At 42.4% G+C, this 14,359-nt stretch overlaps 2 protein-coding genes, 1 long non-coding RNA gene and 1 pseudogene across 3 annotated transcripts; 2 read left to right on the top strand and 2 right to left on the bottom strand.

The window, feature by feature from the left end:
- Window positions 1–202: 202 nt before the first annotated feature.
- Window positions 203–1,054, bottom strand: LOC130704120 (arginine and glutamate-rich protein 1-B-like; the record flags this gene model as incomplete). Its single annotated transcript, XM_057525597.2, has 1 exon — window positions 203–1,054. A coding segment is annotated over exon 1 (852 nt), but the record flags the coding sequence as incomplete, so codon positions are not given.
- Window positions 1,055–1,955: 901 nt separating this feature from the next.
- Window positions 1,956–5,469, top strand: LOC132088225 (sodium-independent sulfate anion transporter-like). Its single transcript, XM_059496562.1, has 4 exons — window positions 1,956–2,024; window positions 3,552–3,768; window positions 4,977–5,174; window positions 5,243–5,469. The coding sequence occupies exons 1-4, from the start codon at window positions 1,956–1,958 to the stop codon at window positions 5,467–5,469; spliced, it is 711 nt and encodes a 236-aa protein (XP_059352545.1).
- An 886-nt stretch (window positions 5,470–6,355) lies between these two features.
- Window positions 6,356–9,687, top strand: LOC130704250 (serine-rich adhesin for platelets-like; annotated as a pseudogene).
- Window positions 9,688–10,628: 941 nt separating this feature from the next.
- LOC130704283 (uncharacterized) lies at window positions 10,629–12,817 on the bottom strand. The gene is made up of 3 exons (XR_009004895.1): window positions 12,563–12,817; window positions 12,320–12,457; window positions 10,629–12,263 (listed from the first exon to the last, which is right to left on the bottom strand). It is a non-coding gene; the product is annotated as an uncharacterized LOC130704283 (long non-coding RNA).
- Window positions 12,818–14,359: the final 1,542 nt, after the last annotated feature.

The following is a 14,359-nucleotide window of genomic DNA, read 5'->3' as shown; positions in this document are numbered from 1 at the left end:
TTTTTCTGACTAAAGTAGACGTCCTACCCAGTGTGGGTGTCTTAACGACCGGAAAGAAAAGAGGGAGACTGTCAGTGTACCTTGTCTGGTAACCACGTCTCTCAGACGGGTCTCCTTGTCTCGAAGTCCCGGGGCGAGGATTCTCTGGCTTATCCGCTTGTTTCTGTTGAGTTTTTTGGCCGAATCCTCCACTGATCCTTCCGACTGATGCGACTTTTTGTAATTTTGCGTCCTCGTCGGCTGCTTGCAGAAGAGCGGATGTAAAGGTCGGACCAAAAAGCTGGGCAACTTCCGAAGGCGAAAAGTTGGCGGGATCTTTCAAAAGAGATTTGAAGCGTGGATAAACGCTATTCATCACGTTGGCTCTCCTATTCTTTGAGATAAAGAAGTGAGCTTCCGCCCAAAGACGGATCGCGCTCTCCAAAATCGTCCCTTCCTCTGTATTTGGAGCTAAGCGGTTCCAAAGCGAAATCAGCGGTCTGGCGATATCTAATACCTTAAGCTGTGTTGATTTCCAGATCAACTCTCTCTGTGCGATGAATTTACTGTGCCTGTTGCGGGAAATCTGCCGCTCTACCACGTCATCCATTTTTGGGCATGACAACAGAAAATTTTTGTCCTCGAACGCCGGTTTAAAAATGTCCCTCAGCTCTCTAGTTTGAGCTGGTTTCTGTCCAACAGACATCCAAGATGCTAGTTGGGCTGACGCCTCCTTTGGAAAGATTCGGTCTAGGGCTGGCGTAGGTGGGGGCGTCTGCGAGGATCTTGAAGAACGCTCTCTGCGTCGAGATCTGGAGCGGCTCCTTGATGACCGGCGTGGTGAACGTCTACGATGCCGATCTCGTGATCTTGATCTGTTCCGACGTCTACGTTCTCTGCTTCTGTCTCTCCTGTGATCCTGCGATGATACGTCGTATCGTCTTGACCAGGAGCGCGATCTAGAACGTGATGATCTAGGCCCTCTAGGAAAGGGAGAGTTTCTTCTAACTTCTAAATTCACTCTCGAGTCAATGGAATACGACCCTTCGCTAAGCGGTGACGAGGTGGAATCCATGACTGCACTCAGATAAAGCTAAAAACAGTCTGAGGCATGAGGCGCGGCAATGGCGCGAAAAGAACTCAGAAAGCTAAATAAATGACGTGTCAACACTGTAAAAGTTGAGTGGAGTTTTTCTACTTATAATTGAAACATTTTTACCTAAGAGGGCATCACCGAGGAATTCGAGTATTTGATAGCAATCGGACAATCTGTTGAGATAGTACAAGGCGTGGCTGAAGGCCTATAACAGCTAGGAGCGGTCGTTAAACTTATAGCAGATCTTTTCTTCAAACGAATCAAATCTAGCTAACACGTGATCAAGCATAACAAGAACATGTAATGGCTGATCAACCAAAGGTGAGACAGGTGAGACAGAGTCCAGAAGCCATACGAACCTTCCTCAAGGACAAGGAGCATCATCAATCCAAGCCAGGATATGAAAAGCAGAGCCCCTCTTGGACCACAAGCTCTGAGGTAGGCTCCAATGAGCGCCTCTACACAATCGGCATACTTTTATCTGGTATGCTATGTTGCGTAAGTGGGTTATAAGGAACGAAGCGAGGTAAATCTTGGGCATGGTACATGTTTTCTTCGACTACCATGTCCTCGACTGCTTCTATTTCTCTTGAACCAAGGCTTTCACTTGTTGCTTGACATATGCTCCATTCCCTAGAGTGTCATTTAACGAAATCAATTTCTTTTTCACGAGTAACAAAGTGGCACCAGAGTCAAATGAATTGTTAAAAATACCTGAAGATCCATGCATATTCCAAGAATTTCAATGGCATTGTGAAATCAGTGCTTCTTCCAAAGCATCTGGGATTACGTAGCCAAGTGGCAACCAATTCTCGTGCGGATTGAATTTCGTTGCAACCATGCATCCACCGAAAAGTTTTTTCTTGCCTAGACGATAAAGATGGAGATTGGAAACCTGGTGCGAGCGCACATGACTGAGTTTCTCCTCATGAATAGTACTATATTTGCAGTACAAAAATAAGTTGTGATAGAGTACTTTAAGAACGATTCGCCAATCGTTTCAGATCGTGCTAAATTAATGCCATCATTCGCACTAGACATTGTAAATGCCTGTAGGATTCCGAAATTTCTGCCAGATTGTCTGGATGGTCCATTACTCGACGATGGAAAGGCGATACAATAGGGATCTCTTTGTCCACTGTCATTCACGCTTTGATCACTATTATACGACCCGTCCGAAAAATTCCTAATCAATCCGAAATTGACTTCGGGCGGTACTAGGAGAATTCCTTTGGTTTTGGCTCATCCCAGGATCCAACATAATCTCTAAGTTCCCACGCCAAACTAAAGGGGGGGGGGAGGGAGGGTCCTTATATGGGTCCTGTATGACAAAATGGAAATAGTATTATTATTAATAAGCGATCTAGCTTGTTATATCGTATTACCATTCTGATTGTTGACATCAATTGTATAAGGTTCCACAATCCGAAATCCAATAAAGAAGCTCCTGTGCTCTTTTTCGCTTTCTTACTTTTTCATTTTGCGGCTTTGAAGGCGATTTTGGTTCGTTGCTGTCTTCTATTTAGTGTTTTTTTCGTAGTGCCCGGACGTGGCACATTGTCGGAAACAATTTCGTCTTACAAATCTGCTTTGTAATCCTCAACCCCAGTCGAAGATTTTCCTTTTCAGTGGGATAAAAGTTATCGTCCAGCTCTTTTTGCTGGCGCAATAACCGACACGGTTCCAGCGCTGCAAGAACGTTTGCTATAACTTTTGGCGACATGGGAAGACCTGATATAGTTTGCCGCACAGGAGACTTTATCAGTAGTTGTAATGAGCAAACATACGCTACAGCCGAGCGTATTTTCTCTGCTGCATCACTTCTCTGAAATAGTTCGGACCATTTGTCCCATACCGATGGGTCAACGTATTCTCGCTTACTGTTCATATTTCCAAGTAGGAATAAGGCGCGTGAAACAATCACTGGGCAACTTTGCGCAATATCTACAAATATTTTCTGAAAATTGCAGTCGTTTTATTTTAAACCCATTTGCGTTATACCTGTTAATGATGGCGATGGCGTTTTATAAAGGCGCATAAGATATTGAAGCGTCACCAGAAGTGTACGGATTCCCAATGTTATTGGGCATATCTTCACTGTGATTGACGAACTCGGCCAAAGAGTTGTGATAGCCATTTTTACTTTGCAGAATTTGTTCAGTGGCATGGAAGTGGGAGAGCTTCACCAGAAATTCATCTATGGGCTCCTTCTCGACCATCTGAATACAATGATTTTTTAGAGTGCGCTCGAGCCATTGAACGAACACACGCCCAGTAAATTTGTGGCAAATCGTACCAGATAACCAGAGGGCACGCTGGAACGTCAATCCCATCCTCTAAAATGCTCGTTGCTACAAGAATGTTACAATCGCGACTACGAAAACGCTTCATAACGTCTTCTTGCTTCCGATTTTCACTTCCTATTTTCTTAACTGTTGGTTTGGCATGAAACTTTTGGTATGAAAATGTGGCCAAGGCTGACGATGGGGATGTGGAGAAGGAGGAAGAGCAGGAAGCTAAAGCTTTGCTTGCGGTATGGATTAGGATTTCGGCTAACGCTGCGGATGAGCAGGAAGAGAAGGAGGAGGAGGATGTGAAGCAGGAGGAGAATGAAGAGGATGATCAGACTTTGGCTGAGATTTTGGATGAGATTAAGGCACAGCGTGAGACGTTAGCTTTGGCTAAAGCTAGAGGTGAGACATATCTGTCAATCCTGGACCGTCCAAACTAGTGGGTAAACGTAAGCGGGAAGAAGATGTTCCAGAAACTCTTCCTGACGGGAAACGTTCAAGGTTATTAAATTCCCCTTTGATTACCCTTAATTAGTAGAAGCGTGTATTTCCAAAATTGTGTGCATGTCTGTGTGAATGAGTGTGTGAAAATGTGTAAAACTTTGGTATATATAATCTAGTCAAAATTGCTTGATGTGCATGTTTGTATGTATGTATGTATATGTGAGAATGAATGTCGTTTGTATGTGTCACACTTTGGTTGGAGTTCTAAATGCACTGCTTTAAACACCTTACCAAAATTGTCTTGTGTTTCCATGCTGTAGGGCGGGGAGGGGGCATTAAGAGGGCACTACTTTAGGGGGAAAAAGAAAAAAAAACGAATTGCTAGTCTGTTCCACTAAGATCAGTCTGACTAAAAAGCGCAAAACTAAAGCGATCGTTAAAACAAGTGGAAAACCATCTCTATAAAATAGAATTCACTGAGATAAACCTTTAACACACATGCAAATTGTATATTTGTTTTTCAAGCATTAAGGGCTTTTAATCTTGATTGTAAGGTGTGACATTATCACTTATAGTTAGTCGGAGGGATTGACTCCTATAACAACTCGCAATCGATAATATGACCAAACAATGTTACCCAGTTATATCTATTATTATTACATACAGCATATATATGCATATTAGCATATCATATTATTATTAACCAGGTCTGTTACAGCGCTTTGTGCTTCTCAGGTTGGTATTCCTTTCAAAATCTATGTGAAGTTGGATATGACGGCTAATGAAGAAGGCGCTAGTTCAAGTAGCGCATCAGAAAAGAATTTTCAAACCGGCAGCGAAGATGAGGTCGGCCAGACGGAAAAATTCCGTGACTGTTGTTCGGTTGAAACAGGGCCATGGCAAAGACAATTCGCGGTCTTAATAAACGAAAACAGGGAATTTTTCGCAAAAAAACATTGTACATGCGCATCCCAATATTGAAATGGCTTCCCAAATAGTCTGCACAAAATTTTGTAGCTGATCTTGTGGCCGGAATCACCGTCGGAGTAACAGTAATTCCACAAGGATTAGCTTACGCTACCGTGCTGGACTCCCTTCTGAGGCATTCATTCATCGAAGTACAGTTGTTGGTCAATGCTAAATTTTTATTATTTAATTTTCATTAGTATGGTCTGTGCGCCTCTTAAGTGGGATGTTTCGTTTATCTCCTTTCGGCAGTACGCCTGTGGTCACCATTGGGCCAACGGCCCTTATGTCACTCGTCACTTACGATTCCGTGGCTGCACTTATGGGACCTGAAGCAGCTATCCTTCTCGCATTTCTCACCGGTTGCATTGTTCTTCTCTTCGGCCTGCTCAATTTCGGTAAGGATCGGTATGTGTAATGGAAAGCTGTTTCGAATTAATAATGAAAAGTTGTTTACTATTTGCAGGTTTCTTGATTGACTTTTTCGCAGCTGAAGCCGTGGCCGGATTCACGAGCGCTGCCGCCTTCGCGATGGCTGCAACACAAATTGAAGCCCTTTTCGGCCTCAGATTTGATGACGAAGGGTTCCTCAATACGTGCACAGCGGTATTTGAACACATTGAAGAAACTAAAAAATGGGATGCTGTTTTGGGTTTTGCCTCCATCGCTATTTTGCTTCTACTTCGGATATAAGCGTTGCGGAAGATACTTCACCCTCTTGACTCACATCTTTTTTTCCGTAAGATAGGTTCTTGATCAAATCAAATTGAGTGAAGAAGGCGATGGCAAAATTGGGTCAACACGACATGTTGGCTGAATTCGGTCTCGCGTAACGCTATCGTCATCATCGCCGCTTCCATGCTCTGTCAGGCTTACGCTCTGACTGAACCTGGCCACAATAGCTATCCTTTCAGAGTAACCGGTAATTCACGCGTATCCCAATATGTTTTTAGTTAAATAGTTAAAAAAAAAGAACGAAAATATTAGTTGATAGGTTCTATGTAGTTTGCCGGAACCATTCCGGATCTGCCTGTCCTCAGGACTGTGCCCATCATCCAACCCCCATCGATCGGTTTGCAATCGACGATAACATCGCCATCGCGGAAAGAAAAATTTCGTCGTCGTCATCGGCATCGTAGTCATACGTGGCTCGATACGATCACTGAATTAGGAAATAAGGTAAAATTTTTAAATTAAATGCAATATTAAAAATGATAATTAGAATATCACCCCTGAGCTACGGGGCTGTATGTTAGCAGCCTGACGGTAACCGGATGAAATTCCGGCCGACACCGGATAGCCACTCTGTTGCGTCGAAGTTTGTTGATGCCGTAAGGCCTGTTGCTGCATTGCTTGTTGCTGCTGCATTACCTGTTGTTGTTGCATTCCCTGTTGTTGCTGCATTGTTTGCTGTTGTTGCATTGCTTGTCGTTGTTGCTGCACGAGAAGAGCATGCTGCCTCTATTGTTGCTGGTAGTACTGTTGAAGTTTTCGTTGCTGGGTTTGTTGTTGCTGCTGCTGCTCTCATTTATTTTGCGTCTTTTATTTTAGCTTTAAAATACTAAAATTATGTGCTTGCATGAAAACTATTGTGACGCAGTCAGCCTGGAACGAGGAAATACGCACAATCAGTTGTTATTTTTTTATTTTATTTTATTTTTTTTGTTTCTTAGTTTTATTTTTCGTAGTTAGATTTTTCAATATTACATTTCATTACGGTTATCAGTACCCCGGCGATTAATATATTTTTAAAAGTGAGCAGGTTTTGACTGGTTGTTTCAAATGCTTTCGTGATTACAAATCACGCAAGGACGAAACGGCGAAGTTATTGCCGGAGCGCCTCACCACGCTGGGCATTATTTACCCGGATGGGTTCGATCATGTCTCTGGCTCCGAGGAATTGCATCGACCCGCTTCCTATATGGTATGCGAACATTTTTTACGGTCATTCTAACTCGTCTTCTGTTTTAACCTGCGTTGCATTCATTAGCGCTAAAGGAATTTAAGGAAACCGTTGGCTAATTTGGACAGGCGATGGCGCTGTTAATGATTTAATTTTAAAGTGTTAGTTGAACGCAGGTAACTACGTGTGGAAACACAGCCATTAAAAGCTAGCCTCGGACTGTTAAAAGAACGAGTTGTCGGTTATTAACCCAAATCCTAAAAACCACCCCTTTCTCTATGTTGGTCATTCATTATACAGCCAATGCATATCCATTATATGGGATGGCGCCAGGAGAGCAGCTATGTTCCTATGAATTTTGCCGGCCACATCCAGCACTAACAACAACAGCAACAACAGCACCAGCAGCATCAGCAAGCGTACCAGCACCAGTCGCAGCAATCCTTCGGTCTGATCAGCAATAATGCTACATCCATCGGCTTGGGCAATCATCCTCTCAGTTTCGACTCGCAGCACACGGGACCTGTCAGTTTGCGCGACCCATTCGCGCCCACCTCTTCTTCCAATTCCTCCCACCTGACTCAGTATGGAATTCAAGTGGACAGTGTGCAAGCTGATAGGCCCAGGTATATACCAGTTGCATTATACTCTTTGTAAACAAAATTCAGCCAGTTTTAACTTGCATTCATCATCATTTCGTCTTCTATGTTTGGATATGTCTGCAACAGCAATGTCACAGTAGCTCCGTGGAGCAACCAAGGCAGTGATACGGCGACTTTCGACCGCCTTCGTGACACTTGCAACAAAATGTTCTTAAGGGACGGTCCGCTATGTGGATCGTCTCAATTTTCTCTATCGGCCACGTTGCCTCGGGTAAAAGTCCCATCATTCATTTCCATTCTTGCCTCATCAAGCATTTCTCTTGCTTTCTTTTTTTTTTCGTTCGTCTTATACCTGTGAAAGAAAAAAAAAATCTAAATCCTTGAGCTAATCAACCTGAATTGTCACCTGCTGTAGGCAATGGAACGACTGACCATCGATCAGAGAAACGGTGTGGAGCCTAGCACCATGGCCAACCCTAATAACGAGTCGTCGATAGCTCACTCACACTTCCCATCGGACAAGACACAGAAAGAAGAAGTGGAAACCACAGCCGGCAACAACAAGAACGGTTCCATGGGCAAGAAATTGTCTGGCAAGACCTACCAACATATCAAAGACATGTTCACCACCAAGTTCAACAAATCGTCAAAGAGTAAACTGAACGGAACAGAGAATAATGCGGGTGCGGGCCAAGATAATGTAAACAGCTCGGCTGCCAATACGGCCGCCGCCGTGGCCGCCGCAGCTGAAGCCATTGTTACTTAACACGGATTGGCGACGCAGCAGAACGGCACTTCTGGTCACCTTGGTAGGCAACCTGACCCAGTCCACTCAATCAATCAGCGCATCAAAAGTCAACTGGTTGGCCAAAGCAACAGCAATCACACCGTCAAGAATAACAACACACAACAAGTGTGAGGAAGTTACGGTCGTCAATCGGCCAGAATGGAAGGCTCCATCAATGAAAGCGGTGCCAGCGCATTGGCTAAACTAACGCTGAGCCCCACTCCTAATGGTACCGAATCTCTCGCGCGACATAAGACATCCGTAACGTTCCGCATAGATTTGAATAACGAATGTCAGTGCAGCGGTGGAGACAATTCATCTTCTTCGGCGGCTGCTTCGGCTATTGCCGGCACGGCTGAATCGGCGTCTCGGTACCAATTGAGGAGGGGTCAGGACCACGTGGTTCTTTACGACGACAAAATGCATTTCCCGCAGCATGAACAGCCTACGGAAGAAGGACCGTCGAAAAATTCGTGCGCTGACCTTGACTCCTATCCAGCATTGCATCAGCCGGCCAAGGCATGAAGAATCGCTCAGTGTTCGGCTACAGCGACTATGACGTTCCACAGAAATCCGTTTCGCGCAGGTCCCCCATGATGAATGAAGGCGGTTCATCGAGTGGCCATCAGTCGGCCGGTAGCTCTTCAGACTTATGCAAGCAACGTGGGCAATCGGTGAGCACCACAGATTCGGGCCTGGGTGTTTTAACCGACCCTTCAGGTCAGCGCAGCCGCGTCAGCTGCCAACAAAATTACCAGCTGGATACGACCACGGAAGCAGAGATGTTCAGTGGACGGACAAGCCAGCTGAATCATTCTTCGTCAGACTGGGCTGACTCACCACCACATCTACCCCACCCCCCTGTCACCCGATGTTTCTCCAAAGCCGACACCCAAGTTGCAGCAAAAGTTCAATAACAGTAAACCCGATTTACTCGAACCCACCAATGGCCCCAGTCCGATGGTACAGCGCGTCAAACCTACAACACCGGCAAAACCTATGGCCAATTCTCACCGTGTAAGCGCAGGAATCGAAAGCCAAACAAAGCTGGGACATCATGCAAATCGACGTGGTGATGAAAGCAAGAGTTCTGTGGCATCGAAATCGTTTTCTTCCGCTAAATTTAGGAGTTCCAAATCCACTGGTTAGTTTTCTTTTTCGGTTGTTGCAGCTTTGTCTTGGTTTGTAGTATAATATCTACTAATTTGAATGAAGGCGCATTACATCCTCTAACGGTTCTACAAGAAGCTCTCGATTTCGGAGACATCACGTCCACCATAACAGGCCTCGACTTAGACGCCGATTCTGACTCGAGCTCGTCGCACAGTGACGATGATCTGAGCACAACGATGGACATGAATAATTCCAGGACGATCCGTCGTCAGTTGGAAGGAACGGAATCCATGTATTCAGAGGTGGGCACTTATTTCTATGACATTTCATTTCCTTTGGTGCATATAACTCTCGTGGAAAGTGCACACATTCGGAAACAAAATTTTATCTTTTCCAATTTCATCTACAATTTTGATAATGGTCTTGTTTAGGTTTTGAAAGCCTTGCCCAAGAAACCAACTCGATCAGGACTGTCAGACTACAAGCTGTCGAAGCGAAGAATGTAGCGTAGCATGATGATTATGTCTAGATATACTGGATATATTGTTTGTGCCTTTAATACGTTTTCTAAAAAGCATTTTCTCAGATCTGTCACCGTGTAGTACTGTATTGATTAAGGATCCTTGAAATGACAATATGAAACTAAGTGAAATTTACAACGTAATCACAGTCTGATGGATACGAGCATTACAGTTACCGTCATATCACTTGTTCCTTTGGGTTTATGTTATTGGATCTGAAGAAATTGCGCGGATTCTTTCAGTTTCTACCCTTTTAACTGAGCAAATAGCAATGACAGACGCTTTTATGTAGTGGACACTCACTCACCGCGAATGCTTTTGCACTCTGACATAGAAGGGTGGCGAAATTATGACGAGTTCGCCTCTCACCTTAAAAGATGAGGTGTTTGAATCAATACCCGACCATAGCTTAGTGGCTAAAGTTAATATTTAAAAAAAATTAAATTAATAAAAATGTCGAGATTGCTTCGCTAATTCGGGTTTACGTCTCAGTTCTAGGGATTCTGCTATTTAATTAAAAACCGAAATATAATGGATTTTAACCACAACAACGTAACAATGCCAATGGAGTAACGTAATGAATAAATGAGATTTGTGCTAAGCGACTATATAAATAAATTCATTACTATTCCGTGAATAACCATGATATATTCCCCACAAATGTCCTAATGCATTAATTGTGTTCAGAAATTACGATGTTGTACGACCACTAAATGAAATCGTCTTCATCCGCTTTATGTAATAAAGAATAGAAACAAGTACGGATTGAATAACGACATAATAGCTGTATTAAACATTTCATTTATAAACCACATAGCCTACGTATGGAACGACTAGTTAATGCATATATACATGGCAGGGACATACTTATTTTGGAACGAGGACAGCTAATAATAAAATAAGATCTAATTATCTTTAACTATTGAGCTTGACGGACAACGCAATTTTCGCCATTAATAATACTTATATACTTATACCTTTCCTACAATAAAGCAAGTTTTTAGTCGATTCTCTTTACATACAGTCTCTTACAGCTATACGTTTGCACGTCACCGATTAAACTGTTATTGCCCAATGTTTCATTTCATTTGCCATTTTTTTAATGTCTTAACAAGTTGGCAAATGCTAAAGGAGCTACGGTTACTATCCATTTGATGTTCAAGATACGCTTTGACGAGAGAAATCAATGATAAAGTCATCTTTGCGAAAGGCAATCATAATTCCATCGCCCTTGAATTTCTCGTGGGACTTTGGGCGCCAACGTATAAGTATCTAACATTATTTTAAAGCCATGCTATTTAAGTTCAGATTTGTTAAGCCGACAGAGTTTGGTTAAAACATGACGTTGGCGTTGGCCCACAGAGAAGACATTTCACATTTCAAGAGAACGTTGGAAACGTGTTAAAAGAAAAACCAATTAGGGCACCCTTAAATAGCACATGATCCACAACAACTGAACGTCAATGACGTACTTGGTATTAAGGGCAGGGCACGCTCCGTGCCCTAACGAAACTTATCGCAGCTAAAAGTGTCGTGCCGTCTCCTCGGAAATCGCATAATACGAACGCTCAATATAAAATAACAAGATGTTTGATTGCACGTGCACATTTAATATGCGTACGGACGCTATGGCGGACATGCACTACGAAAGGTGTTTGGGTCTGTTTACGTTATCGATCGTTGCAATCCTATCATCCCTATACAACTGCCGAAGTAAATCCAGCATACATCTTCCTTCTTTTTACTTTCCTTTAAACCAGTACATCAAAATCAGTCCAAAATAGGACTCTTGATCATATAGACATGTCAGTGTATTCTCTAGCATCCGCTCACGCCGTTCAATAGCCATTGTATATCGGTTAATGGTGACGTAACAGCCAAGCAAATTGCGAAGATCTACGTTTTGATTAAGAGAATTCGGTAACGGAGAGCCCAGTCGGCATAACACAACTTCCAAAACCCGTGAATTTCGAATGATCATTCCCACAAAAAAAAAATCCCAAATGGACACCTCAAAAAACAGTCCAACTTTGACGAGTACAAATCAAACTAAAAACAATGGTTCCAAATTGATGTGCCGTTGGCCGTCGGAATGCAAATGGTAGGCGGAGTGTAGGCAGATATGACGAAGGCAAGTGACGTAAAATCAAACAAGATTTAAGGGATTTTTCCACGTGACGTTTCGTTTCGCACTATTGTTCTATATACTGCCTAAGTTTATCTTGCCCCCGAAAAGATCAATTTAAATAGAAAATTATCAGTACAATATATCTAAGATGAACCAATGTGTTTGAAAAGGGTGGAATTCAAAGAGGTGACATACTGTTTTTTTTTTGTTTTTTTTTTTTTAAACGGATATATAAGAAATTGGGGCAAGTATGGGCTTCGTGGATAGATGCATCTATGTCATTTTCACCAGCGTCCGTATCCGATTAATCTCGTTGTCTATTTATTATGGATTTGCTGGCGAATACGTGCCATACCCTTCATCGCCATCAGTCGATTGCTTTACTGATGCCCCTCCACAGGCGTTCCGATGCCAACAATCCACCAGGATGCACCTTTTCAAAATTGCTAATTACTTTTAAGCCATAGGAACGTAGTCAGAATTGGGTACATGAGCTTCGAGGTTTTTAGCCATCTCCACGATCTCTGGTGTCAGCTTTTCCACTTTATAGTAATTTTGTACGGCATCCACTAGTACTGCTATTTTGTCAGATGGAAAATTTTGCTTGACCTGATAAATTCACTGTCACTAAAATAGTTCACAATAAAATGAGACATCAGAATGCTGTGTGATTACTGCAGCATCAAGTAGCCTTTTAGATAATCTGACTGAATTTTTGAATAAAGGTCCCACCTAGGAAGTTTAGTTGATTCCTTTGAGCTGTACTTTTCTGATGCTGCAACTGATCGTGGTTCCCGATTAGATTTCCTTTGGTAATGCACGTCGACCACAAGCTGGTTAAACACGCGGTAGGAAGCATGTGCAGAACCATTTCCTTTGTCGATCGATTATCGTTTGATTTGACATGTCTGAAATAGCATCTACTAACTCTGGGTCTGCAACGAAGACTACAAAACTGTAAGCATTTTCGTAACATACAAGCTTAAGTTGAAGAATAGCGCCTACACGCAGCAGACGATAAAGGGAGATTGATAGAGGGAAGATTTCATGACAAAACATTACATCATCTAGCGAGTCATTTCATGACTAAAAATCCTGTCATCTAGTGAAACATTTAGAGACTAACAATATCATCTAGCAAGACCTTTGATTTTTTGGCAAAAAAACGTCGGAAGAGTTACAAATTTCTGGACGGCAACCCATGTTATTTTCCTTATGGAGATAATGAACCAGTGGTCTTAATGCATGCCAATGTCACTTAATAGTTTTTTATTGATGAGAATCGTTTACTATGAAATATAGGGTGAGAAAAGAATGCAAGACGAAAACATAATTGCATTATGCTTCATTTCCAGCACGAATTTCAATCCTAAAACGAAACAGCGATGGTAAACATAAAGGTAGCAATTTAAATGAGTGAGATTCACACATGTGCAGTTGGCGACATGCCCAGGTATTTGCTGTCTGCAAGATTGTGTGTAGATCTTTATCTAGGCCAATATTAGCCTACTTAACAGTTTTTTATTGAGAAGAATCGATTACTAGGAAATCTAGAGTAAAATTAAAGAATTAAAGAAATTATTATTTCATCATACTTCAATTCCAGCACGAATTTCAATCCTAAAAAATTGGAATCTGGCAAAAATATGGAATAGACTGAAAGGTAATGCCTACCATTTATGGGGGACAAAAATACGGATTCAGTGCATTCTTTAACTGCGTCATTTTTAACGACCTTTCGTAAATCAAAAGAAGAAAAACAAAAAACAAAAACGATTGCAATTTGAAAATACCACAGCCAAACGGCTTGGAGAAAGACGGACGTGGGGTGGGGGGTGGATTTTAGGCGCTTTTGAAACGTCAGAGTGCGCCGACAAATGCAAATCGAAAGCAAAAGATATCTCAAAACTAACCTGGAAATGGAGCAGAGAACTTCTTCCACTATTTATTGCCTTCGAACACAGCACAGCCATCGATGAACTATCTGGTTTTCATTGAGCGATGGGGTCGTGGTTGTTGCTTTACATCGAGGACGCCAATCGTCTCACAATCAGCTGACCGTCTTGCCATCGCCGTTTTTTTTTTTCTACCCAGTCATAAACTAAGTGGTACCCTACATAAACAAGAGCCAGTCTACAGGTTGTTTAGCAACAATTCATCCAGGTGGTCCAATGCCTCAATTTACACTTGATACATCATCTGATTTGCAAACTTTATCATTGCAGCCGGATGTGGCTGAAAACTTTTGTCACTAACGCTTAACTCTTTACAATTGCAAACAGAGATGAGACGAGTAAAACCGACACGTAACTTATCCTTCGGGGATGTCGGTTAAAATGATATTCATGAAACTGATGAACGCAATTTTGGGCCTTTTTTACCCCCCTCCCCACATTCTAGCCTCTAGACAGCATTGCCAGCTCACACAAGAAACAAAATAAAACAATTAATCGGAAAAGGATGGCGATTGGCGATGGAAATATGAAATGTTGGATTGAATTTCATATTGGGAATTGAATTGGAATAAAA

This window comes from Daphnia carinata, chromosome 8, assembly GCF_022539665.2.
Source record: "Daphnia carinata strain CSIRO-1 chromosome 8, CSIRO_AGI_Dcar_HiC_V3, whole genome shotgun sequence".
In the NCBI taxonomy this organism is placed as follows: Eukaryota; Metazoa; Arthropoda; class Branchiopoda; order Diplostraca; family Daphniidae; genus Daphnia; species Daphnia carinata.
Note: the sequence above shows the minus strand (reverse complement) of the source record. Positions and strands in the feature narration are given on the sequence as shown.